This window comes from Peromyscus maniculatus, chromosome 11 (genome assembly GCF_049852395.1).
Source record: "Peromyscus maniculatus bairdii isolate BWxNUB_F1_BW_parent chromosome 11, HU_Pman_BW_mat_3.1, whole genome shotgun sequence".
NCBI lineage: Eukaryota > Metazoa > Chordata > Mammalia > Rodentia > Cricetidae > Peromyscus > Peromyscus maniculatus.
Window position 1 is genome coordinate 90,644,582 of NC_134862.1, and position 25,597 is coordinate 90,670,178.

At 39.1% G+C, this 25,597-nt stretch overlaps 1 protein-coding gene across 17 annotated transcripts in view; it reads right to left on the reverse strand.

Annotated features, from left to right (window-relative positions):
- Enah (ENAH actin regulator) overlaps positions 1-25,597 on the reverse strand; it is a 110,570-nt gene that overhangs the window by 22,696 nt on the left and 62,277 nt on the right. For 11 of the 17 annotated variants that reach the window (XM_076548114.1, XM_076548109.1, XM_076548113.1 and 8 more), the window contains exon 4: positions 3,498-3,582. In XM_076548114.1, coding sequence (XP_076404229.1) covers positions 3,498-3,582 — 85 coding nt within the window. Of the gene's footprint in view, positions 1-3,497; positions 3,583-8,172; positions 8,230-25,597 lie in introns of all 17 variants that reach the window. The other 6 variants (XM_076548107.1, XM_076548108.1, XM_042258747.2 and 3 more) reach the window with 1 other exon arrangement.

A 25,597-nucleotide genomic window follows, 5' to 3' on the forward strand; every position in this document is an offset into this window, starting at 1 on the left:
GACTGATGCTTGAAGTAATGAATAGTACTGTTAGCCTGCTCACTGAAAAGATGATGTGTATATGTAATTGAAAAAAGTGTCAAGCACAAATTTTCTGACTTACAAATCCTCAGTGGCATGAATAAATGAATAATTCCTACCTATACTGAATGGCTTACAAATCTGACTATAATGTTTTAACTTACAAAGTGAGACATTCCCAAATCTTTTTAAGAAGTCTCTAAGATTATACAGCTTCCTTTCCTCAGGATCATCACTACTAGCTTGCGTACGGTAATTCATGAAGCCCTTCTTCCTGGAGATCATATACACCTAATTGGTGTCTCCACCATTAGCAGAATGACTTCCAGAGTTTACTAAAGCACAAGCGCCTGAATTCCAGGCCATGGGAAAATCCCAACAGGCTTGTTTTCTTTGAGTATAGATTTTCAATAATTTGAATGTTTCAGAGAAAACAATTACATAACCTTTCTCAGAAATAAATATAAACAAATACTATTGTGGCCATTAAAGTATTTTAAATATATTGAGTAAAAGATATAGTTTTCTTCTATCACCTAAATATTTTTCTCCAAAACAGCAGACCCCAAATGCAAACAAATGCTGAAAGAACTGGCCACAATGAAATATAAATACACACACACACACACACACACACACACACACACACACACACACACACAAACATGCATTTTTATGTTTACTTAAGACACAGTCTTGTGAAGCATGTAAAATATAAATAAAATAAAACGTCAAGACACATTTTATTCATCTTCACCTTGAATGGTGGTTTGGTAAATATAGATTTCAATTGATGATAGGGTCTCACTATGTAGCCCCAGCTGGCTTAGAACTCACACTGACCCACCAGCTTCTGTCTCCCAAGTGCTGGGATTAAAGGTATGTACTACTACACCTGGTGTAGATACATATTTTTTAATGTACAATGTGGGTATTTAATCTATTAGTTTAAAAAACAAAGCAAAAAAAGCGGGGGGGGGGGGGGGGGGGGATGCCTTTAATCCCAGCACTCGGGAGGATTTCTGTGAGTTCAAGGTCAGCCTGGTCTACAGAGTGAGTTCCAGGACAGGCTCCAAAGCTACAGAGAGAAACCCTGTCTCGAAAAAAACAAACAAAAAAACGAAATAAATAAAATAAAAATACAGTTGAGTTTTAACGCCACAAAGCTCCAAAGCTCCTGAGACAAGAGTCAATACTTACAACAAAATCTGATCAGCTCTTGGTCCATCCTGCCTCTGAAGGATAATGGGAGTGCTGTACACTTTCATTACTCCAGTTCCTCAGTTCTGTGCTGGGATTATTATCCCTCCCCCTTTTATAACTTTCAGATAGTAGTGATGATCTGAAAGCTATTTATAGATATTAACTAAATTATTCTCTATGTTGAGACAAGCACAGGACTGACTCATGTTTCTTAGAATATATTTTTCCATCACAGCCAAGGGAGCCAAATATTAATAATGCGTAGGAACCAGAAACTGACTTAATGAATGATAGACACATGAGTAGAAACCTATATTATGGTATAACAAAGGTATTAGGTCAACAAGTTTTAATATTTAAAATAAACATTTATTTTACCAACTAACTTCATACTGATTAAAAAAAATAAACCTATAAAAGCAATGTCTAGTGTAAAACTCAAACAGCATTACAATGCATCTTACCAATACTCATTATTTCTGGTTTCTTTCCATAGAAGTAATTAAGTTTTCAATATTCTTGCATTTACTTCATGTTTCTAAACACAGCAATTTATTTAGAAACACTTCTTCGACTAGAGAGATGGCTCAGTCATTAAAGGCTAGGCTCACAATCAAAAATATAAGAAATATTCCTTCTTGATTTTCCTTGCTCATCCATCATACTTATTTCCCAAGGAAATTTTCTAATATTTTCCTAAGCTTTTTCCCACCTCTATAGCACCGCATCAACCCTATGTATCCTTTATCACTTCAAGCTCTCAATCAGAACTGTAATCCAACTGCTTTATATGGTTCAACATGTCAAATGCTCAGGTTTCTTATTCATTGTATTCTCCTTCCCTTCAGACAAATGCATCAAGAGGCCACAGGCTTCCTGATTCCAAGCAGGGAGGCTATTTCCAGGCTATGAATTACTCTTTCAAGTTCAATCCCTCTTCTCATAGATTCCAACAATGTTACACAATTCTTGATTTCTTCCCTCTTTTTAACAGACTACAACATTCAGTAGCTTCTCATGAAGCTGTGTAGAAAATAAAACTATTTTTTGAGACAGGGTCTCAAATTCAAACAGATACTAAAGGCACTGACCCACAATGAAGTTAGTATGCTCATACAAATGTATATTTATGTTCAAACACACATGTATACACAGTATCAAAATTCAGCCTTGAATTTGGAACCCCCCATCTCTGCCATCGAAGTGTTGAGAACACAGTTCTATGCCACTGTCCTTGCCTGGGAAGATATCTTAAACTGGGCTTCCTCTCAGTACTCACTAACATGAACAACAAGCAAGCACCAAAAAGAAAGGATGTGCTGGCTTCTGAACTTAGAGATCCGCCTGCCTCTGCCTCCCAAGTGCCGAGATTAAAGGCATGCGCCACCACTGCCCCGCACATGCTGCTTTTTAAAAAAGAACTATTTATTTTTATTTTATGTGTATGAGTGGGTGTTTTGTTTACTTGTATGTCTGTGCAGTGTGTGTGCAGAGCCTGCAGGAGCCAAAGGGGGGCACTGGACCCCAGCCAGAACTGAAGTTGTAGACAGCTTTCAGATGCCACATGGGTCCTAGAAGAACAACCATAGCTCTTAACCATTAAGCAATCTTTCCAACCCCATGTAAACTGTCTTAGTGATTGTGTGTGTGTGCGTGTGTGCGTGTGTGCGTGTGTGAGTGTGTGTGTGTGTGTGTGTATGTGTCTAGTCTAGCTAATTCAGAAAAATCTACCCCTAAATGAGGTTATATTATACACTTGATTTTACTAAAAGGCAGAGAAGGGATGAAACTGTGTTATAATTTCAAGTCTACCTCTAGTGCAATCCTCAGTACACATGAAAAAAAAAAAAATCCAGTACATGGTACATGTCTGTAATCCCAGAGGTGGGGATGAGGATTCCTGCAGCTTGCTATGGATCCAGTCTAGCTGAATCAGCTTGCTCTGGGTTCAGTGAAAGACTGTTTGAAAAAATAATGTGGAAAGCAACTGAAGATACCCGATGTTGCCCTCTGACTTCTACATGCATGGGTATACAGGTGCATGTGAGACACACACACTGATACTGAAAAGAAACAGTAAGGCTTACTGAAGGAAACAGACACTTTTATACCCTTAGTCTATTCAATGTATTTTTAGATGTACCACAAGTATGCTTTTTACAAAAAAGCAGATAAAACGGAAGTCACAATTTCAAAGAACTGAAGGACATAATGTATTGTCAGTGTCCTTTGGGTCTGCTGCAAAAGAAGGAAGTGTAAATGTATAGATTTACCTTCTCTGGATTTCCAACTCTTCTTGGGATGGGCCATTTTGAACTTGAGCAGGTAGTTGTGAATTTTGTCTAGGCAATGTTGGCCCTATAAGGGAGGGAAATATTATAGATGAATGTTATCATCCTACCTAGCTGGGTGGAGGAAATTAAACCATGAGAACAACATAAAACTGTCACATATTAAAAAAAATGCATCTTCTTGTCTAGCAAAATAAAATATAAGCTTTATATAACACACAGCAAATGAAAGACTGCAACATAATATTGTCATCATCTTCAGAAGGCTTACTTGAAACAAATGGAAACACCAACAATAAAGGAAAAAATAAACATTTATATATGAGGAGCTGAGTAAAACAAGTGTTCAATGAGCACCTGAATAGGCACCTGAGCTTGACATTCTCTAAGACAATGAGACAATCTGTTCAGGGTAACTGTTCATGAGGTGACGAGAAAAAACTTAAATGAAAAATCAGAATTAAAAAACTCACCTAAATAGAACACTGGAAATGAAAAACAGGAGAGAGAGAGAGCATGAGAACCTCATTACTAGACTGAAGGATGCTAATGCATTATCAAACTTGCTCAACTTAAGCTGCCATTTGTGTTTCATGGCATGGCATTTCCAATACTGGTCAAACAAGCATTTGCTAAACTCCCATATACTATATTAACCTATTTATAATCTTAACAACTTTTCATTTGAGGTTAAGAAAGACGTGGGGTGGAGGGGAAGACCCTGTGTTTACACCAACATGAACTGTCGTGAGAAATCACTGCCCATCCATTCCCACATCTACATACAATGTAGACCTGCCCTTAACATCTTAGACTGTCATTAAACTATGGGAAATCTTATTGTCACTGGATATAAAAACTAAGAGAGAGATGCATGTTGTCCCTAGTATAACATGACTAACCTAAGGTTGAGCCAGAACAACCTTGAAATCCACAACGGCAAAAGCAAGAGAGTAATGACAGTGTTCTTCCATTTTGAGAAGTGGATTTCTGGCTCCTAGTGACCCACCAAAAACACCTAGCAGGAATTCCCAGAGCTCGACAGAGCTCTACTAACACAGTAAATAAATGCTGTGTGCGCTAGAGCATGTGGTCTGGGAGTGAGGATCATGAAAGGAGCTCTTTTCTCCTAGCAGAGCAGCCCCACGGCTGGAAGCGCAAGTCCCTCAGGATGTAATACAGCACTGGCACCTCCCAGGTGGAGAGAACACGGGAGAATGACCTGAACTTACCTACGAAACTTTTCATCTCTTTACATGTTTTTAGATTAATCATTTAATTTGCCCTCTAATGGCAAGTTAGGTGGCAACTGCAGCAATATATTCCATTAGATATTAAGTCTCCGCTTTGAAAATCAAATGTAAAACCAACCCCATGTAATTAACAGGAAAAAACAAAAACACATTTTAAAATCAAAGTCAAATACACACATAAATGTTTACATAAATGAAAATATAACTGTCGTCTAATAAACAGTGTTTGGAAAATTAACACAATGACTTTAAAAAAAACCTGTCCCATTGTGCTCTACTCTCATGTTTACTATTTTATAGAGAGAAGATCCTTTCAGAAAAAGGTAGAGAGCATATGAGTTGGGAGGATAAATTTCAGAACCTATAAAATTGGGAGTATAATTTACATACCCATACTTCTATAAAATGAAAGCATTTGGCAAGGCCAACTTAAAAGACCATTATGGCTTACTGACTTTTAAAAATAACTGTTTGAGTGTTGAAGCTAAAACTTCAGCCAGTATGAATAAGGGAACAGCTGGAAGTCAGTAATCGGACTGTCATGCTCACATCCAAAGAAGGCACTGTATTTCAATGACCCCATTAATGAATTAAATCTATGTATTAGCTGAAATCTATAAATTCAAGTCAAAGATGCTAAAATTTCAATCAAACCTTCTTGATATTATCAAACACTTTTTGTTCGTTTTTTAAACTGACTCTGGGCCCAGCATGGTGGTATATGCCTGTAACCTCACCATCTGGGAGGCAAGCACAGGAAAATCTTGAGTACAGGGTCACCCTGGGCTATATATATACTTACATACTATCAACAAAACAAAACTACCCAAAAAAACCCTAACAATCCTGATATGACTCATAAAACAAACTGAATAGGGAAATTCACTACAGTCTATTCCTGGCACATGAGATGAGAAAAACTTCAAGGAATCATTTTAAAATGGGGATTTCGATCTACAAATAACTCTTATAATTCTTTGCTATGTAGCTTTATGATAATGAGACATTTGTTTTTCCAGGCATTCTCAAAATCTTTCTCTTTGGCATTTTTCACATCTATATTTAATCTGCTTATTTTGTTTTTCCTCATCAATATTGCCAAGTTGTAAAAACTAGCATATTGAAATATATGTGTAATTGAACATAATTTAATTATAAATATACTATAGTTATTAGATAAAAGTTCTAGGTAAATTATGAGCTAGAAGTACACAATTACATTTTCCTTCTTGTTAAACATTTCAAAGGGTTATAAAATTGTTAAGTTGTATCAAAACTATTACACAAACAACAGAAAGCAGAAACTCAGGTTAGGCAAGGCTTCAGTGGCTGTATTTTCTGGAATGTATATTATCTTTTCAATATTCTTAAATGAGTATCAATGTTCTCATAAAGTATAAAATAGGTACTTTCATAACCACCTCAGTGGGCCAATGACAATATTTTAACTTGTATGGTATGGAGGTGTTCAGTTATCTTTATGAAGGGGAAAAGAAGAAGCACAAGGTGCAGAAATGGGTGTCCCTGCTCTGGTCCTCCTGGAAGGGAGGAGGGCAGCTAACTGCCTGCCGGTTTGCTTTATAACCTCACATGGGTGGTCCTGATCTGCCCGAGGGTAGAAGGTGCAAAGCAGCATCTGAGAATGACTGTTCCTAATGCAGACAACAAGGCAATGCTGCTGATAAGCATCCTATAAATGATGGAAATCTGGTTTGAACTCGTTTCTCCAACAGGAATGGCATCAGTCTTGCCTTCAATGTTGAGTTTTGGTTAAAGCACATTTCACTTACTCGCCCATTTTAATTCTCATAAATCTAGTTCCATATTTAGCCACAGAGTATTGAAAAGCATAGGACTAAAATACAAGTAGGTGCTACTATATACAATACAATCAAACTCACACTTGGCAGATTGTAGATGGTACACAATCGAAGGCCGTTATAAAGGAAATCTGTTTTAACCTGTTACTTTATAAGTTTTAAAAATTCACCTTTATTAACTAGGTCAAATCACTTTTTTCCCATTAAAACTGGGTGAACTATCACTCTGCACATGGATCTCAAGCTTTCAAGCACAAAGTTACAGTATCAAGCACGTCTTCAAAATGAGCTGAAGAGAGGTCTGGTCACACAAGCCCAGGGAACCCCAGGAAAAGACACCACCAGAAGTCAAGTCACCAATCATATGCTATCTGCAGTGCTAGCTGGAGTCTGGGAGAGGGGAGGAGACATTTACAGCAAGTCATAAAATAGGCGCTCACTGCTGTGACCATCAGCTGGAGCAAATCAAAATATAACTTAGGTGACCATGAGATACATTAGAATTTTCTTTTTTCCCCTTATTTACAGCATGCTTGTGTAAACCAGTAAGCACATCAACTCAAAGAGGATTTTCCTTAAAGAAACCATATCAACAATACTAAGAAACTACACTGAAAATTCTGAGTCACATGGATAAAGTACACACACTAAACTATTAATTCAATCCCCTCCCCCCCCCCCCCGCATACACCACCTTACAGTTTTTTCTCATGAAATAATCTAGTTAGTCAAGGTATATATGAGTCAAAAAGGCACACATGAATCAATAAAAAGTTCAAATAATTAAGACATTTTTTGAAACTTGGATTTTCAAAATAGAAAGATTCAGAGTCAAATAGAAATAAAAAGAATTCAAACAATGATATGTAGCTACATACTTGTCTATATAAACAATTTCCTTGTGCAAAATTTATATATATATATTTTATATAAAATATGTTTATTTTATATAAAATCTATATAAACTATAAATGATTGCTCCAACCTGGGGTGGCTAAGTGACATACCTAATTTAACCATGCAAATAATACATGTGTGTATACACATGTATGTTTATGAGAGTGAGCATGACAGAAAACTATCTATAAGCCTAGATTCAGTTCTAAGCCACAGAAGCCTAACCTACTGAATAGAGGAGGTTGTCGTCTGAAACCAACCTATGAGAAGAGTAAGTTTACATCTGCCTGTACAACATGCACATCTAGAACTCATCAAGGTAAACAAAGTTCTTTTCAAACAAGAACATTTACATTACTCAAATCATATAAAAAATGCATATACCCTTTTCTTTTAAACTAAATTGAATGTTGGCTCCCAAAGAAAATTAGAATTTAAAAAATCTCATTTATATTGGAAAAGGTGAACAAAAATAATTTGAAGATTCTATTTCTAACTAAATCCTCACTAGTAAGCCAACTCAAAACCACCTACATGAACACAACAAATATCACAACATAAAACAGAAGCTTGCTTTATATCCCAGATACCACAAACCAGACTATGGCCTAGGGACAAAAGTTATGGTAATGTGCAAGTCGTATGTACCACAGCTTGAAAAAGTAATGTAAACATAATGTTGCTTACCACAGAAAATACATCGCAAATTAGTGCTGTCCTGGGTAGCAGTAACCTTGCTCTGGGCTGCAACAGACACCTCCGTGTTAGAAGCTTCGAAAGACAATGGGGCCATCTGAAGAACTTCACATTAACTAAAAGGTGCTTTGAAATGTTCAAAATGTATTTATACATACGTCCTATCTAGATCCTCATTCTGGAAACTTTATCACTTTACAGCTTAAATATTTCCTGAGTTATACAATCAAAGAATGCAATCTGCATTTTAAGACTGTATTCTTTAAAACGTTAGTGAAAATGAAGTATAGAAAGTTAAAAATATATGGCCAATAGAATTAATTTCATGAGGTCTATCCCCCATTTATGAGAACTGCATTAAAAAAAATTCTGGGGAATTACTTAAGATTAATTTAATTATGATTGTTCACTTATATCAGCTGGAAAAAAACAAAGGCTATTAATTAAAAGGCCGTAATATATATTACTGATATGAGATTACTCTGTACTTAATAATAACTAACGAGGCTTACAGAGACACACTTTACTACTATTTTTTCCCTAGATATGAAAACATACTCGACAAAAATTAATTACTAAAAATTTTGTGTAGCCACAACAGCTAGCCATTTAACCTAAATGATTTACATTAAAATTTAGTTTATCAATGAAATAAATTCATAAATTCTTTTTAGGAAGAAAAACTCAAAGAGAAAGTGGTAATTTCTGAAAAGAGGAATGCTTTATCCAATCAAGGCAATACCCAAAATTGGGATGAGAAAAAACTTTCTATTAGTAATAACATGCAAAGGGTGCATCAATAATTTCTCAGAAAACCCTTTTCAGCAAGGCAAAGATTTTCTTTTCTTATGGGTACTACCTAAGAAAACAGTTAATGGCTTACATCCACGCTGGTTTAAGGAAGAGCATATTAAAGCGAACAAGACAGCATTTTAGTATATTCTTTAAATAAGACAACTCCTGCTAAGTAAAAATCAGAACCAAACCAATTTATATTCAAAGGCTTATCTTAATATGGTAATAAGTTATAAATACAAATAATTTTTTCATCATTTTTAGAAGACAACATAATCTAATTAAATCTTAAAGTCTTAGGTACAGTAGGTACTTCAAATACCAATAAAACTAATAATGCCAGCTTTGCTAAGTATTTCCACCCACCCATCTATTAAAGACGCATGCACAATATTTAAGTGTAGTAACATAACCCCAGGCACACAAAGGAAGACAAGCTCAACAAGCTAATGAGACCATGCTAAAGGAGATAAACATTTTAGAAAAATTACGATAATTACATTTTAAACTCCTTTATAAAAAAAAGTCTTTCTCGCTGGTGTTTATAAATGCTACCTCCACCAAATCTTTATTAGTAAACATGCCCAGTCATCAGGTTTACCCTTGAGTTCCTTTAATCCATATTAAACAGAAAAGCATACAAGGACAATTAAAAGGCTCACATGAAAAACCTGAGAAAATATCTTGTTTCTGACAGCAAAGGAGCGTCCCCATCCCATGAGCAATCATTTCAGCAGAAAGTCACCTGACAATTGTCAGAATGCAGGCATCGTTATCACTGCGGACCGTTCCCGACCGAGAACTACTGTCTTTCTCACAACTCAACTACTGAGCACTCCCCGCTTGTCATCGTTAAGCATCTTCTTTCTGGTGACTTTTATTTCTGTCAACAAGTAAAGCACTGACTGACTTTCTGACAGGGTCGCTTGAATTCTACTGCGGTTTGCATTTCCCGAAGACACTGAATTATTCATCCCATCATATCCATAAGGCTAACAGCGTCCTGCTTACCGTTGACGCCATTAACTCTTTCTTTACTGAATCTGAGAAGGTTGATTTATACAGGCAAATACATTATTACCAGTTTTAATGCTAGCATTTATCTATGAAAAGACACTTTTTTTTTTAAAGCAAGCCATACAACAGAAGCTTAGTTAGGGCTAAGGAAACCAGGGTGAAACGCATGGGAAAACAAACCTAAAGCAATGAAAATTAATCAAGAATGTAGAACTTAACATTTTATGATATTTCTGCAAGTAATATAGCCCTCCTCATCAACTCCTTTGGCCTTTTGATCTTGTTCAGATGCTCATCTGTCTCTTAATGTAATTTGTGAAACAGTTACCTTAAGGCTTTGCCCCTGCCTTTACTATTTTTTACCATTTGACTGGTTTTTTTTTTTGTTTGTTTGTTTTTTTTTTAACAAGGAAACAAAAAGACATTAAGTGAGGTGATCTGTAATGGAAAATCACAGGCTTCTTAGCTTTGATCCATCATTCTATTGCATGCATTTTATTATTACCTATAACTACTACAGCAGACCCTTAGAGCATTTGTGCTTTAAAAAAAAAAAATTAGTGAGCCGGGCAGTGGTGGCACACGCCTTTAATGTTGCACTTAGGAGGCAGAGGCAGGCAGATCTCTGTGAGTTCGAGGCCAGATTAGTCTACAGAGTGAGTTCCAGGACAGCCAGGGCTGTTACAGAGAAACTGTAACAAGGAAAAAAAAAAGAAAGAAAAAAACAAAACAAACTAGTGGTTTCTATTATTAACTATTAGCCATCTTAAGGTAATTTGTAAAGGGAACACTATCCATCTCAGCACTTTGTATTTCTAAGGATTGAGTGAGATGTTTCCTTAAAGACTGGTTTGGATTTGATTTGTCTTCCTGGAACCTAGTCACTGAGTGACAGAGCTCAACGTTATCATTTAAAGGAATGGTGTTCACACTTCTGGTCATTTCAGTAAAGACCCTCAGACTCAGAGGAAATGAAAACAAAGCTAAGGTAAGGACAGAATGGAGGCAGGCACAGGAGCTACCCACATTAAAAACAGTTAAGTCCCTAAAACAGACTGAACAGGCTGTATTTATATACTTATGTGGTGGCGTACGCCTTTAATCCTAGCTCTCAGGAGGCAGAGGCGGGAGGATCTCTGTGAGTTCCAGGTCAGCCTGGCCTTCAGAGCAAGTTCCAGTACAGCCAGGCTGTATTAAAGAGGTCATGTCGCAAAAGGAAAAAAAAAAGAGGCCATGAATTTGAAGGGGAATGGGAAGGTTTGGAGGGAGGAAAGGGAAGAGGGAAATGATGTAATTTATATTTTAATTTAGAAAAGTTTTAAAACCTAAAAACAACAACCAAGTTCCAGATTGCAGGGCATTATTCAGAGACATGAAAATTACAAACAATAAATTTATTCAAAGTAATGGGCACTTTAAGGTTTGTTTGTTCGGTTTTTGGTTTTTCAAGACAAGGTTTCTCTGTGCAGCTCTGGCTGTACTGGAACTAGCTCTGGAGACCAGGCTGGCCTCAAACTCTCAGAGATCCACCTGCTTCTGCCTCCCGACTGCTGGGATTAAAGGCGTGTGCCACCACTGCTAGGCTAATGTTGCATTCTAAAAGCACTTTCACAGCATTATTTCAAATTTTGTTTTGAAACATGTATGCTTAATGAAAGAAATCATCTCTCAAGAAATGGAGCACTCTGTAGTTATAACCACATACGAAAAAAACCAACATTATCTAGATCTCTCACTTCTTTGATTTAATCTAGAGCAATATGTATATATGTATTTGGCTTCCTCTCCTTTGCTACCAGAAGGTAATCTTTCTTCAACTTATGTTTTCAAATGTATTTATCGTTTACTTTTAAAAAAAGAAGAAAAAATGGCTGTAAACAATAGATAAATTGCAGATCATTTAGTACACACACCGTACAGGCCCTTCAGTCCACCATGTTTTGTTAGTCCTTTATTTTCAACCAAGGAACAACAGACTGTCTCTAGCTGAAGAAACTTTAGAAGTCAGCTCAACTAGACGCTCAGTGGCCGATAATTTACCAATCCTGTCATATCCTGATGTTCTAAAGACACACTAACCAGTGCCTCCTCATTCACTAGTTCTTCTTCCTAAGCAAAAATCAAGACCTGTCAACATGTCAATCACCTCTCGTGTCTTCCTGCCCTTTATCGTTCAGGTGTCAGGTATATACTCAGAGAAAACAGTGCACTTTCCAGTGGTAACATGTTTAGTGACGAGCAGAGCATCTGCTGACTTTCAACCAGCATTAGCTACTCAGTTGCACAAACTGGAAACACAGAGCTGTGGCACCTCTTCCCTTTACTCTTACTGCTTGCTCCAAAGCTGTCCACGAAGCCTCCTCGCTTCCCTTCGCCTTCACTGACACCGCTTGTTTGATGACCTACTGCTTAGGAGTGTTCAGTGTTGAGAAGTTGAGCGCATACTCGAGGAGAGGAAGGAACAGTAACTCTTCTGTTCCACTTCCCCATTCTTTTTATTTTTCTATTCTTGTTTTATAATGTATATACTATGCCAACACCAAAGTGTGTGTGTGTCTGGTTAAGTAATATCAATTTGACTACTTTTCAGCAAGAATTGAAACAAAAAAAAAATTTTTTTTGAGACAGGGTTTTACTGGATAGCACAACTTCCAAAGATATTCCTTAAGAATATGGAGTTGGAGAGACAGCTCCATGGTTAAAAACACTGGCTGCTCTTCCAGAGGACCCAGGTTTGGTTCCTAGCACTCACATCAGGAAGCTCACAACTGCCTGTAAGTCCAGCTCCAAGGAATCTGACGTCTTCTTTGGGCCTCAGTGGGCAACTATACATACATGTATGGACACTCACACATACACATAAACATAAGAAATTCAATAAAAAACACCTCTGAATATATATACACCCATTTAGGACAGCCCATCAAAACTCAGGACTGTCCTAGTTACACAGGTCAGCTGGCTCCTTCTCCATGGGAACCCAATGCTCCTGGGCCCTTCTTTCTCTCTGCACAGTAATTCACTGTATTTTAAGTAAGTTGCTTACTAAGAAGCCTCAATATCTAAAATAACAAAGGACAGCAAATATATAAATAACAAGAGTTTGAAATTGGTTTTTGAAATTCATAAACTCACAAAATTTTATTGTAATAGTTTTAATGAGTTTAAAATAAACTGTACTTTCCACTGTAAGACTTACTACATAGCATTAAATACAAGGTTTTAATATGTATTATTTGAAATGGTATTTAAAAATTGTTTACACAGGGCTAGCAAGATGGCTCAGAGGTAAAGGTGCCTGTCACCAAACCATGCATGTCTGCCTGGAGGAAAGAACCAATCCCTCAGGGTCCTCTGATCTTCACCTTACAGACTGACATGTTTGTGACCACACCCACACCCAAACACAAATGTTGACAACCCAGATATCACTCTCTCTCAAGTGTAATAACAACAATGTACCTTTGTTTTACTATGCTTTTAAAAGTATGGTGTAGTAGGCTGAAGAGATGCCACAGTGGTTAAATCATTTGCCTCCCAAGTGTGAGGAAGTAAGTTTGGATCCTCAGAATCAATGTGTCAGATGGGTGTGGTAGCCCGCCTATAACTCCAATTAGGAAGTCGGAAACAGGATACTTGAGCAAGACCTAAAATGAAAGCATCCCAGAGTCTGAGGTAGTAAGATTTAGAGTTGGCTACACAGTCAGACTCAGTCTACAAGAGCAAAACAATGTTCTGTTCAAGTTGTTTTTAATGCCATGCCATTTCAAACAAAGATAGTTTGTTGTTTAGTTTGTTTAGTATATTCAAAAATAAAACACACACCACCACCACCACCACCACCACCACATGTTGCCAAACATAAAAATTGAGAGAAATTTAAAACAGGAGTGCCATATTCCTACTCTTAAAAATTCATAAACAAGGTGATGGAGAGATGGTTAGTGGCTAGGAGGATTGGCTGCTCTTCTAGAGGACCCGGGTTCAATTCCCAGCACTCACATGGCAGCTCACAACTGTCTATAACTCCAGTTTCAGGGGATTCGACACACTCACAAAAGCCTACATGCTGGCAAAGTACCAATGAGCATAAAATGTATTTTTTTAAAAATTTGTAAATGTTAATTATTTCAGTTTAAGAAAGCTGTACAATAAATGCAAAATATTCTGATATTTATATTACTTTCTTCATCATTTTGCTTCCTTCGATGACAATTTCCACATTATATTTAGCCTTCTACTATCCATCCTCAAAAAATAAGATACAAAGCAGCAGAAATGTATTCTTTATTTATCAATAAGCCACTATAAAAACCTAATATCCACAGGGAGGATCTAAGGTTTCTCTAATTTCTCATGTAATTGCTGGATAAACTGACTGCCTCACTAGACTTGAAGATGCTCAAAGATAACATATATACCATTCAATGAAAAAAAGAAATGAAGAAGGAAGGACTCGACTCCTCCTGGGTATGGTGGAGGAGGTTTGCTGTAGATAAAGGGGAGAACACAGCCAGAGGCAGGGACATCCTGGAGAGTCCAGAGTGAACAAGACCCTGAGCTGGACAATGAAAGAGAGGGGGAGGCGAAGGGAAGAGCCAGGAGAGTAAAGGGTAGGTAATCAAATGGCTGGATTATATAGGGAAGGGCAACCCAACTCCTGGACTAGAGAAGTTTAGGGTAGGGAATGGGTTATGCCAGCCAAACTCTGTAACAGGTAGAAACTGAGGGATGCTGGGAGAAACTGGCAGCCAAGTCTGCTTTGATCCTGCAAGGGATGTGAAACTCAAAAATAAAACTGAACTGTTCAAACTGAGGACAAAATATATTCTCAAGATGAAAGAGATTATTATTCAAGCAGATTTTCCAATGTTTCCATTAACAGCAGTGCAACAATTCTGGCTTCTTAAGAACGAAACTATGGAGACTCAACATCTATTTATGCAAATATTATATTACTGCACTAAATATACTTGAAAGCTACATTTAGTCTAGCTTAATGGGTCTTTAAGTTCCATTTGAAAAGAAAAATCTATGTTTTTAGCCTGATATAAAGGGACACTTTGGTGATTTAATTTTTACATACAAGTAAGTGCTACTGTATTTGTACTATGGCTAAGTCTGGCTTTGCTGGATTTATTTTATATAGCCCAGGAATTAATCATTCAGAATACACTGAAAAAAGTATGGAAGAGAAAGAAAGATGTACACCACAAATCTCACGGTACTGAAGTAAGAGCTGGGGCGTAGGTGAGTGTGTTTATGGGTCTGGGTCACGAAGGAACCAAGAGAAGCACGGACCAGTCTAACAGAAAGCCGCTGCATGGTTATCTGGGACATATGCCTACCCTACCTTCTTCCTAGGGATGCAATGTCATAGTGTCAGTTCAATCTACAGAGGACTGGGAGACCCTTTCGTGAGTGTTCATCATTTATCTAGTCAATACTTTCAAACTAGGGGTGTATGAATCCAAGGTTTGAGAATGAACGATTAGGACAAAATGTTTCTAAAACAAATCCCTCAGGAAAAATTTATTCTTCCTATATGAATGGCACTGGAATAACAAAATACTCCAGCCCAGTGTGATGGTGCATGCCTTTAATCCCAGAACTCAAGAGTCAAAAGCAAGCAGATCTCTGTGAGTTCAAAACCAGCCTGGTCTATACAGTGAATTCCAAAACAGCCAGGGCTTTGAAGGGAGTCCCTGTGCTGGCTAGTTTTATGTCTTGACACAAGCTGGAGTTATGAAAGGAAGGAACCTCAACTGAGAAAATACCTCCATAATATCCAGCTGTAAATCATTTTAATTAGTGATTGATGGGGGAGGGTTGAGCCCATTGTGGACAGTGTCATCCCTGACCTGGTGGTCCTAGGTTCTATAAGAAAGCAGGCTGAGCAAGCCATGAGGAGCAAGCCATGAAGAAGACTGCTGTGGATGATCGACTGATAAATAAAACACTGATTGGCCAGTAGCCAGGCAGGAAGTATAGACAGGACTAGCAGAGAGGAGAATTCAAAGAACAGGAAGGCAGAGAGGAGGAGACACCAGCCTGCCGTCCAGGGAGCATGATGTAAAGGCAGCAGGTAAAGCCACAGAACACATGGAGACATATAGATTAACAGAAATGGGCTGAGTATAAGAGTAAGAGCTAGACAATGGTAGGCCTGAGCTAATTTAAATAATGTAAGAGTTGGTGTGTTTTATAAGTGGGCTACGGGACTGCAGGGGCTTGGTGGGACCCGGAGAGAAAAACTCTAGCTACAAAGCAGCCCTCCACGGTCTCTACATCAGCTTTTGCCTCCAGGTTCCTGCCCTGTTTGAGTTCCTGTTCTGAATTTCATCAATATGGAAGTGTAAGTCAAGAAACCCTTTCCTCCCCAGGTTACTTTGACTATGGTTTTATCACAGCAACAGAAGAAACTATCTGAGACAGACCTGTCTCCAAAAAAGTAAGAGTGAAACAAAACAAAAAGACCTGAAACATTTTCAAAAGACACAACTTATCTGTGTTTCCTTGTGAATCATCTGCGACACTACACTTACAGAAATAGCATGTCTACTTCAGAAGACCCATTTTTAGTAACTTTACACAAGTAGCATGCTACATTTGCTAAATTTATTTCCCTAACCTATTTCCCAAGCACCACTTTGTGAAGTACTTACACTGCCTTGCAGATATTTCCAACCTAGTATTATCTTCTCTATACAAGTAAAAGCCACATAAGATCAACCGCTTTCAATTATTTCATTGTTCCTTTATTATTCTAATATCATATAGCACAGTATCTAAATAGGAATACAGAAAATTCTGTCCATTGATGCTTTTATTTAAATATAAAATATTTATAAGATATTTAATAATAATCTTATAATAAATATAAGATATTTCTATCTTGTCTAGATTATGAAAACGGGAATGCATGGTGTTAACTGAGAAGCAGTATACTAACGTGTATGTGGACATGAGGAAGCTGGTGCGGCTGCACGTCTAGAGATGAATGAAAACTTTTTTCAAAATTAAAAGGTAAAATCTGTGGGAGAAATTTGGCTGCCATTCTGTGCTGCAATGACATCAAGAGAGAAGTGGTTCCCAGTCATTTCTTATCACTGTAGACGACAGAGGCTACCTAGTTCCAGTCTGGTTGTCCTTTGTGTCCTATACAGAGACCAGACTGATGGAATGACATTCAGTAAAATGCTTCTCTAATTTGTGAACAAAACACCAATTAAAAATTGCAAATACTGGTGAAACAAATGTGTGCAAGTTATTATGCCTGTGGAGGGAAAGTATCCACATTATGAGATGATGCCTGCAGGTCACTGCAGCAACACCGTGATCAAAGCTTGGTATAAGACAAGTCTGAAGACAGCTGCCAGATGCGCAGAGAAACAGGGATGCAAGGCAGACTGCAGCACAGTGAACTTCAGATTAAACTAACTTGTTAAAGGTTATAAATTCCAGATTTACCACAAAAGCAGCATCTGCCTCTGAGTTTCCCTAACTCCACTTCAGAGCAGGATAAGTTCTACAACCAAAGACTAATGTGGTGCTCCCTAAAAATCAGACTTGAATTCAGGAGACTTCATGGAAGAGTGAGGTTGGGGGGGGGGGTGCTATGGGATGCTGTGGTCTAGACCTGACATGGCTACCACACTCACAGGTCACTGCAGCTATGGTTGCCTGCTCGAGGTCAAGGCAACAAGATCAGACAACATTCCATCAGGAAGCACCAGCAGGACTCAATGATAAAAGAGACATGAGGGCTGAAGAGGACTGCTGACTGGACAGTCTGGAGAGGCACATGAGGAGGGAACTGGGGTTGAATATGCCCAATATACATTGTATACAGGTATGAAACTGTGAAATAATAAAAAAGTTCTAAAAAAAAAATTAGACAAGTTATAATCAAACTAAAGTAGCTTGCCCAAGTACTGATGTTCAGAGATATAAAACTCACTCAGGTAACTATTTTAAATTTATTATAATGGTATGATTTATTTTAATTTACATACATAAAAAGAATTCATGTAATATAACTGTGGGGGAAAAAAAGAAAGAAAGTCAGCCAAGCTGTGGTGACACATGCCTTCAATTACAGAACTTGGGAGGCAGAGGCAGGCAGATCTCTGAGTTTGAAGCCAGCCTGGTCTATAAAGCAAGTTCCAAGACAGCCAGGTCTACACAGAGAAACCCTGTCTCAAAAACAACAACAACCCCCACCCAAAAAAAGTAAAGTCATAAATGTACCAAGTACATAGGAAGCAGAGAGCTTAAATTTCTAAAAGGCAAAGCTATAAAAACATCAATGGTTATCACCCTGAAGAGATGGTAGCTTCACACCGTCCCTTCACTATTGGAGGAGGAGGAGGGTGGTGGTGGTGGTGGTGGTGGTGGTGGTGGTGGTGGTGGTGGGTGGTGGTGAAGAGAGGAACAAGAAGCAGTCTTTACCCTCTTCTGATCTGCAAAGTCCTATTTTTAAACACCAGCCTCTTGTGATGTCTTTTTGTGGGGAAGAAAGAAGGTGAAATATGTAAGATGAAAAGAACTGAGGGAAAAAAAATGACAGAAAGGTTTCTGTGTTGCAGGCAAAGCCAGGGGTGTCTACCTATTAAAAAGACAGAAAACAGCAATAATCAATTCCTATCCAATAGGCAGCTTTCATTTTTTCCTTGCTAGATGATGTGAAACTGATACAGAGAATACAGAAACTGTGTGTTAACAGCAGCAGTTCTCAAGGCCTCGCAAAACTTGTACACTTAAAAATTACTGCAGATACTGGAAATCCTGTCTACTAGTTCTATCCACCATTATTCATGAGACAGGGTTTCTCTGTGTGGCCCTGGATGTCCTGGAATGCTCTGTAGATCAGGCTGGCCTTGAACCCAGAAATCCACCTGCTTCTGCCCTGCCTCCCGAGTGCTGGGATTAAAGGTGTGCACCTGCACCTGCACCTGCACCTGCACCACCACCACCACCACCACCACCACCACCACCACCACCACCACCACCACCACCACCACCACCCATTCCACTATGATTTTTAATATTAGACTATTTGAAGTTTAATGTGTAAGAATTCATTTAGGATATAAAAGCTGTCACATCTTGCCAGGCGGTGTTGGCGCACGCCTTTAATCCCAGCACTCGGGAGGCAGAGCCAGGCGGATCTCTGTGAGTTTGAGGCCAGCCTGGGCTACCAAGTGAGCTCCAGGAAAGGCGCAAAGCTACACAGAGAAACCCTGTCTCGAAAAACCAAAAAAAAAAAAAAAAAAAGCTGTCACATCTAAAATAGTAACATGATGAAATAAATAAATGAGTGTATGTGTGACTTAACGACACAGATTTACGTTTTTATAAGCCCTGCTGCGGTCTGTCTCCCGTGATGGATTTGTTGCAGGTTTCCTATCGTGAGGCATGGCCTTGAAAGAAGCAATTGGAGTGGTGTCCTCAGATGGGAGACAGTCACAGGAGGGCTTTTTAAGACAGGGTTTCTCTGAGTAGCCCTGGCTATCCTGGGACTCACTCTGTAGACCAGGTTGGCCTCGAATTCGCAGAGATCTGTCAGCTTTCACCTCCTGAGTGCTGGGATTAAAAGCGTGCACCACCATGCCTGGACACAGGAGGGCTTTTCTAAGAGAAGAGCTCTGTCCCTTGGGACCTTCTAGTCTGGCAAAGTGATCTCCCAATGACATGTGTATGACCACCACCATGATGTCACCTGTTTTGAGGCCTTCACCAGAGTCCAGCAAGAAGCCTGTGCTATACATCCCCACAATGTGCTGAACTGTCGACTAATAAACTGTTCTTATAGTGCAGATGCTCTTTGGCCTTTCATCACAGGAAAATGGGTTTTGATATTTGGCTTCACAGAAGACAACTGGACTATTTCTTCTCTTTGTATTCAATATGCTGCATTAAGTGTTTTCACGCCTTTCCTGGATCTCACTCTGTAGACCAGGCTGGCCTTGAACTCACAAAGATCCACCTGGCTCTGCCTCCTGAGTGCTGGGACTAAGGGCGTGAGCCACCACCGCAGGCTCGGGGAAATTTTTTTTTTTTAAATGGAGCTCTTTGTAGCAATCTAGACAGGAACTCCCTCAAATGTCCTTAAGCCACTTTACTGAATCCCTAAGTGAGGGTTTTAAACTCAAGATTCCCGATTCTACCTCTGGTTTATTTAGCAAAGAAGAAAGTCATAGTAAGAAGTGAGCACAGCAATCTAGGTAGTAATCCTGATGATGACAGTCTGCACAATATCCACTCACTTCTCTTTTAATGACTAGATATGAAATTATTTCAAATATACATCAATACAAATGCCAGAAGATAAAACCCAATGAGAACACTGGCATTTAAGTAGTCTTGAAAACCAGAACCCTTCTTATCCCAGTTCTAGTCCATAACTTCAACGGCTTCCCGTGGGTAAATGGGAAGACAGGAGAGCAGAGGCTAAAGCTGGGAAGGAAGCACAGAAAACAGCCTTCCTACGACAATGCAGGCCGAACGCATCCCGTGCAGGGGAAGACACCAGATTATTCTCTTTTAGAAAAATGGAGGAATTAGGCACCCAAATCATTTTCTGACTGAAAAGTTTAATCACACTGAAATGAAAATTTAGGCTTTGAGGTATAATAAAAGATGTGGGGCACAGAAAGCTAACGTGATTCAGTAGCTCCTGTTCCTTTTCAAAAGTCAGAAATTCTCTCTCTCTCTCAAAAAAAAAAATTCATTTTTGTCCTTTTATGTGTATGAGTAATTTCCCTGCATGTTTTGTCTGTGCGCCATGTCACGTAGTGCCTTTGGAGACCAGAAGAGGGCATCAGATCACCTGAAACTGGAATAAACAAACTGCGGTGGAGGCTTGGAACCAAACAGTCCCGCAAGTGCTCTTACTGCTGAGCTCTCTCGTATTAGTTCTTTCTTTCTTTTTTTTTTTTTTTTTTTTTTTTTTTTTTTTTTGGTGTTTTCAAGACAGCGTTTCTCCGTGTAGTTTTGGTCCCTGTCCTGGATCTCACTCTGTAGGCCAGGCTGGCCTCAAACTCACAGAGATCTGCCTGCCTCTGCCTCCGGAGTGCTGGGATTAAAGGCACATGGCACCACCACCCAGCTTTCTCTTATTATTTTAACAAATCTCTTTAACTTAGTTTAGTGTGACTCTGTCCAAATTAGCTGCATGTGTAATTAATCTTTGTTCTTTCACAAGTCACTGAAAATCAATCAGTTATGTACAGTTCAGACACTGTAGCTATCCTGCCCTTATCAGTATCCGGTGCAACTATAAGACACCTGATACCCTCAGTCATTAATTACAACTTCTGGTTAGTTTCAGGTAAGATTATCTCTACAAAGAGCTGATAATTTTAGCCTCAAAGCATCTTACAGTTTGGGCATTAGGGATATCACTAAAATGCATGATGTGTTCCCGAGATTGAAAACCATTTCGGACTTTCTTCTGTTTTCAAGTTGGCCACTGCTCTGAGTACATGATTATGCATCTCCTATAAAAACAAACATTCACATACATCACGTGAAATGTTAATAAACAGCTAGTTCTAACATTGGCTCTCTAATGTTCTTTCCTTTTTCTATTTTCATGTGTATATGTTTGGGGTGCATCTATGTGCAGGCCCAAGGCTAATGTCAGAATGTTGTATGTCCTTAAACACGACTTTCTCGTATCAGTTATATCTTGTTTGAAGAGCAGAACATTGACAACACGACTTTTCTTTAATTCCTCTATGTACAGATAGATGGACTCAAAACAATGGATGACTTAACTTTTTCTATGGACAGTAATTTTCTTCACAGGGGAGGGGTAAAGAAGCTGGAGGAAATAATCTGACAAAGTGCACTTTTCATTCTCAAAATAAGCTATTCCCCATGAAATCCGAATCAGTCTCCAGAATTAGTACTTTATACTTTAAGAATGGCAATGGCCCCTGTGTTGTCTAATTCCCGTGCCACACTGATGAACCGTCCTCTAGATGAGGAAACCTGTCCAGGGTGTGACCTGCTCAGCCCCCACTGGAGATGAGACAAAACTGTAAACTCAATTCCAAATTCAAGTTTTTCCACAGGTCACATTAAAGGTCTTAAAATTTTACTAAGAAATACAACTCAAGATGAAATGCAAATTTTTTCTAATTTCTTTCTCACCCTAAACTGGCTTTTTTTTCATATGTCTTTGTAAAAGAAAATGCCTTACAGGTTTTGAATTGAAAGGCAGAAAAAACGTGTAAAAAAAGAAATCGACCACTAGAAGATCCAGCCGCCTCCGTGGTGCCTCCCTTTCTAAAGACACACCTCCCCACACATGTGCTACCTGGAAACTGAGGACGACGCCAGACACACTGACCGGCCCTACTCAACCAATGGCAGATGTATAAACGGGAGACACTATTAGAGCTGTGTTAACAAAGTTCCCCAAACACAGTATGCCCAGAAATATTTGTTATCCCCTTAATAATCACCTCTCTAAAGCCTCTTTCTATTCTTTCCACCTCTGGATCATGGCACCAACCTCACCAGTACGCCAAAATCATGTGTCTGGGTATCATCTCAAAACATCATTTACTCTTCCTATGTCACAGTGAGAAGAGGTTGAATTTTAAAATAAGATCTAGGAACAAATGCCACTGTCTGGATGTAGGCCCTAAGGCTAGTCTAGTGGCCATAAGCCCAAATCCTATTTCTAGAACAGTAATATCACTAAACTCATACGGTGTGTATGTATATACATACATACATACAGACAGACAGACAGACAGATAGATATAAAATCATAAAATCACCAGTCAAGTTAGATAGATCAGACAGACAGACAGATAGACAGACAGACAGACAGATATAAAATCACCAGTAAAGTTTATTCTAGATTAAGATCAGAAACATAGTAAGTAAGCAATCAAGTCCAGCTCAGAAATGCTATCCTGATTTACTGAGGTCATACGCAGAAGCTAAAACAGTAACGTGATGGGACGAGTAAGCACTCGATAGAAGCTGGTTGCCTCCGCTTCACTGTGTTCCTTTCCCTCTCTACTGTGTGGAAGACCAGGCCACATCTTTCTTATCAATATTATTACAACAGATGTTGATCCATGCTCACCACTCCACCACTTTTCTACTACAGCACAAGCCTGGCTACCCACCTGAGGGCAAACGATAAAAAGATCCTCAAGACACCACCAGCCCCCTTCAATCTTTCTAGTCCTACCTGTTAGGATTTCTCTATGCCCCAGACCACATAAATTCTCATGTTCTAACCACAACATGGTCTGTTCTTTCTCAATTGTGACATACCTCCATGACAAGCCCACTTAGAATATTCTCTTATCGAGGAGGCCCAAACACCTTCTGCTTGCAAAGTTTGCTCTCTGGCAATCCAAAGGCTTTACTTCGAACCTCATTCATGAACTATCTTGATGTTCCTGGCTTTCCTAGCTGGCTCTAGGCCAGGTATGCAATCCCAGAAGGAAAGGGATGGGCTTAATTATATTGATGTTATTCTCAGTGGCTACCAGAACAGTACAACCCTGAGATTGTAAGCTTAGTGTTGTTCTTATTCATATCAGCAACCTAGAAGACTAGGAAGTAAAACTATCACTAGGAACAAGTATTTCAGGGCCTGGGATAATGGAGTATGACTTTAATCCCAGCATTTGGAAGGAAGAGGCAGGAGGATCTCTGTGAGTTCAGGGCCAGTGTGGTTTGCATAGGGAGTTCCAGGACAGCCAGGATTACACAGAGACCCGGTTTCAAAATAGAAAAACAAAAAACCAAGAATTTCCAGAAACATTCTGAGATTTTAAAAATCGAATCAATTCCAAGTATATCATAAAGATATTATATAATGTTGAGAATGCCAATGCTTATATAATAAGTAATATTAGGCCAGGTTTATGTTAAAAAATTAATATCATCTCAAAATTTATTATAAATCTGATGAAAAGTTATCTCTCGGGGTTGGGATTTAGCTCAGTGGTAGAGCACTTGCCTAGCAAGCACAAGGCCCTGGGTTTGGTCCTCAGCTCTGGGTTAAAAAAAAAAAAAAAAAAGGTTATCTCTGGCTGCGTTCTCATTCACAACAGTTAAAAAACAAACCCACCCAGTCTTTTAGTTAGTGGTAAAATATTTTGAGGTTTTTCTTTTGGTAAGCTATGCTTAATCATGGTTGAACAAACACAGAGTAATCTAACTGGAATAACATTTTCTTTTTAAAAAATGGATTTAAAGACACATTTCCTGTTACCAAATGATTTAAACCATTTACAAAAATGCAACAAGGCTGCATTTACCTCAACCAACCATCAGCAGAATTGACACTGTAGCTTATATAATCTATTGCTATTATCTACAGAAGCCTATAAATATACTTGATAAGTAAATACAGAAATAAAAATTGTTGATCTGTATAATATATTTATTTAAACTGAGATAATTTCCATTGGTGAAAAGAAGTTATACTGGAGCATTTGGTAGAAAAGCAAGCGCACTAATTCAGCTCCTTGAAAAAAAATGTCAGAACATGTGATTCCTGTTTTTTTTAAATTCCAAATATAACTCACTGTATTTAGCACCTCCTGTACTTTCAGTATATTAGATAATTGCATACCACGTTAAAAACAAAATAAAGGAAAACATTCCTGCCACCCACCTTTTCATAAAAAACTGAAAATATTAAACATACACATGAGGGACGCTGTGAAGGTTCAAGTGACTAGTCCAAAGAACACTGCATTTCTCTTCTTAATTAAAAAAATAAAAATCAAAAAAGAGGATTTAGAGGGCTTCGAAGGATGGCAGCAAAAGAAGGGAGAAACGTGGCATCGCTGGCTTGGGCAAAAAGAGACAGTTCTTCAGCCAGGTACACGGTGCTGGCGCACGCCTTTGATCCCCAAGGCTAGCTTGGTCTACAGAGGCGTCCCAGGACAGCCAAGGCTACACAGAGAAATCCTGGAGAGAGAGAGAGAGAGAAGAGAGAAGAGAGAGAGAGAGAGAGAGAGAGAGAGAGAGAGAGAGAGAGAGAGAGAGAGAGAGAGAGGAGAGAGGAGAGAGGAGAGAGGAGAGAGGAGAGAGGGAGAGAGAGGAGAGAGAGGAGAGAGGGGAGAGGGGAGAGGGGAGAGGAGAGGGAGAGGGGAGAGGGGAGAGGGAGAGGGAGAGGGGAGAGGGGAGAGGGGAGAGGGAGAGGGGAGAGGGGAGAGGGGAGAGGGGAGAGGGGAGAGGGGAGAGGAGAGAGGAGAGAGAGAGTGAGAGAGGAGAGAGGAGAGAGGAGAGTGAGAGAGAGGAGAGAGGTGAGGAGAGAGGAGAGGAGAGAGGAGAGAGGGAGAGAGGAGGAGAGGAGAGAGGAGGTGAGAGGAGAGAGGGAGAGGGGAGAGGGGAGAGAGGAGAGAGGAGAGAGGAGAGAGGAGAGAGGAGAGAGGAGAGAGGGAGAGAGAGAGAGGGAGAGAGGAGAGAGGAGAGGGGAGAGGAGAGAGAGGGAGAGAGGAGAGAGGAGAGAGGAGAGAGGAGAGAGGAGAGAGGAGAGAGGAGAGGGAGAGGAGAGAGGAGAGAGGAGAGAGGATGAGGGGAGAGGAGAGAGAGGAGAGAGGAGAGAGAGAAGAGA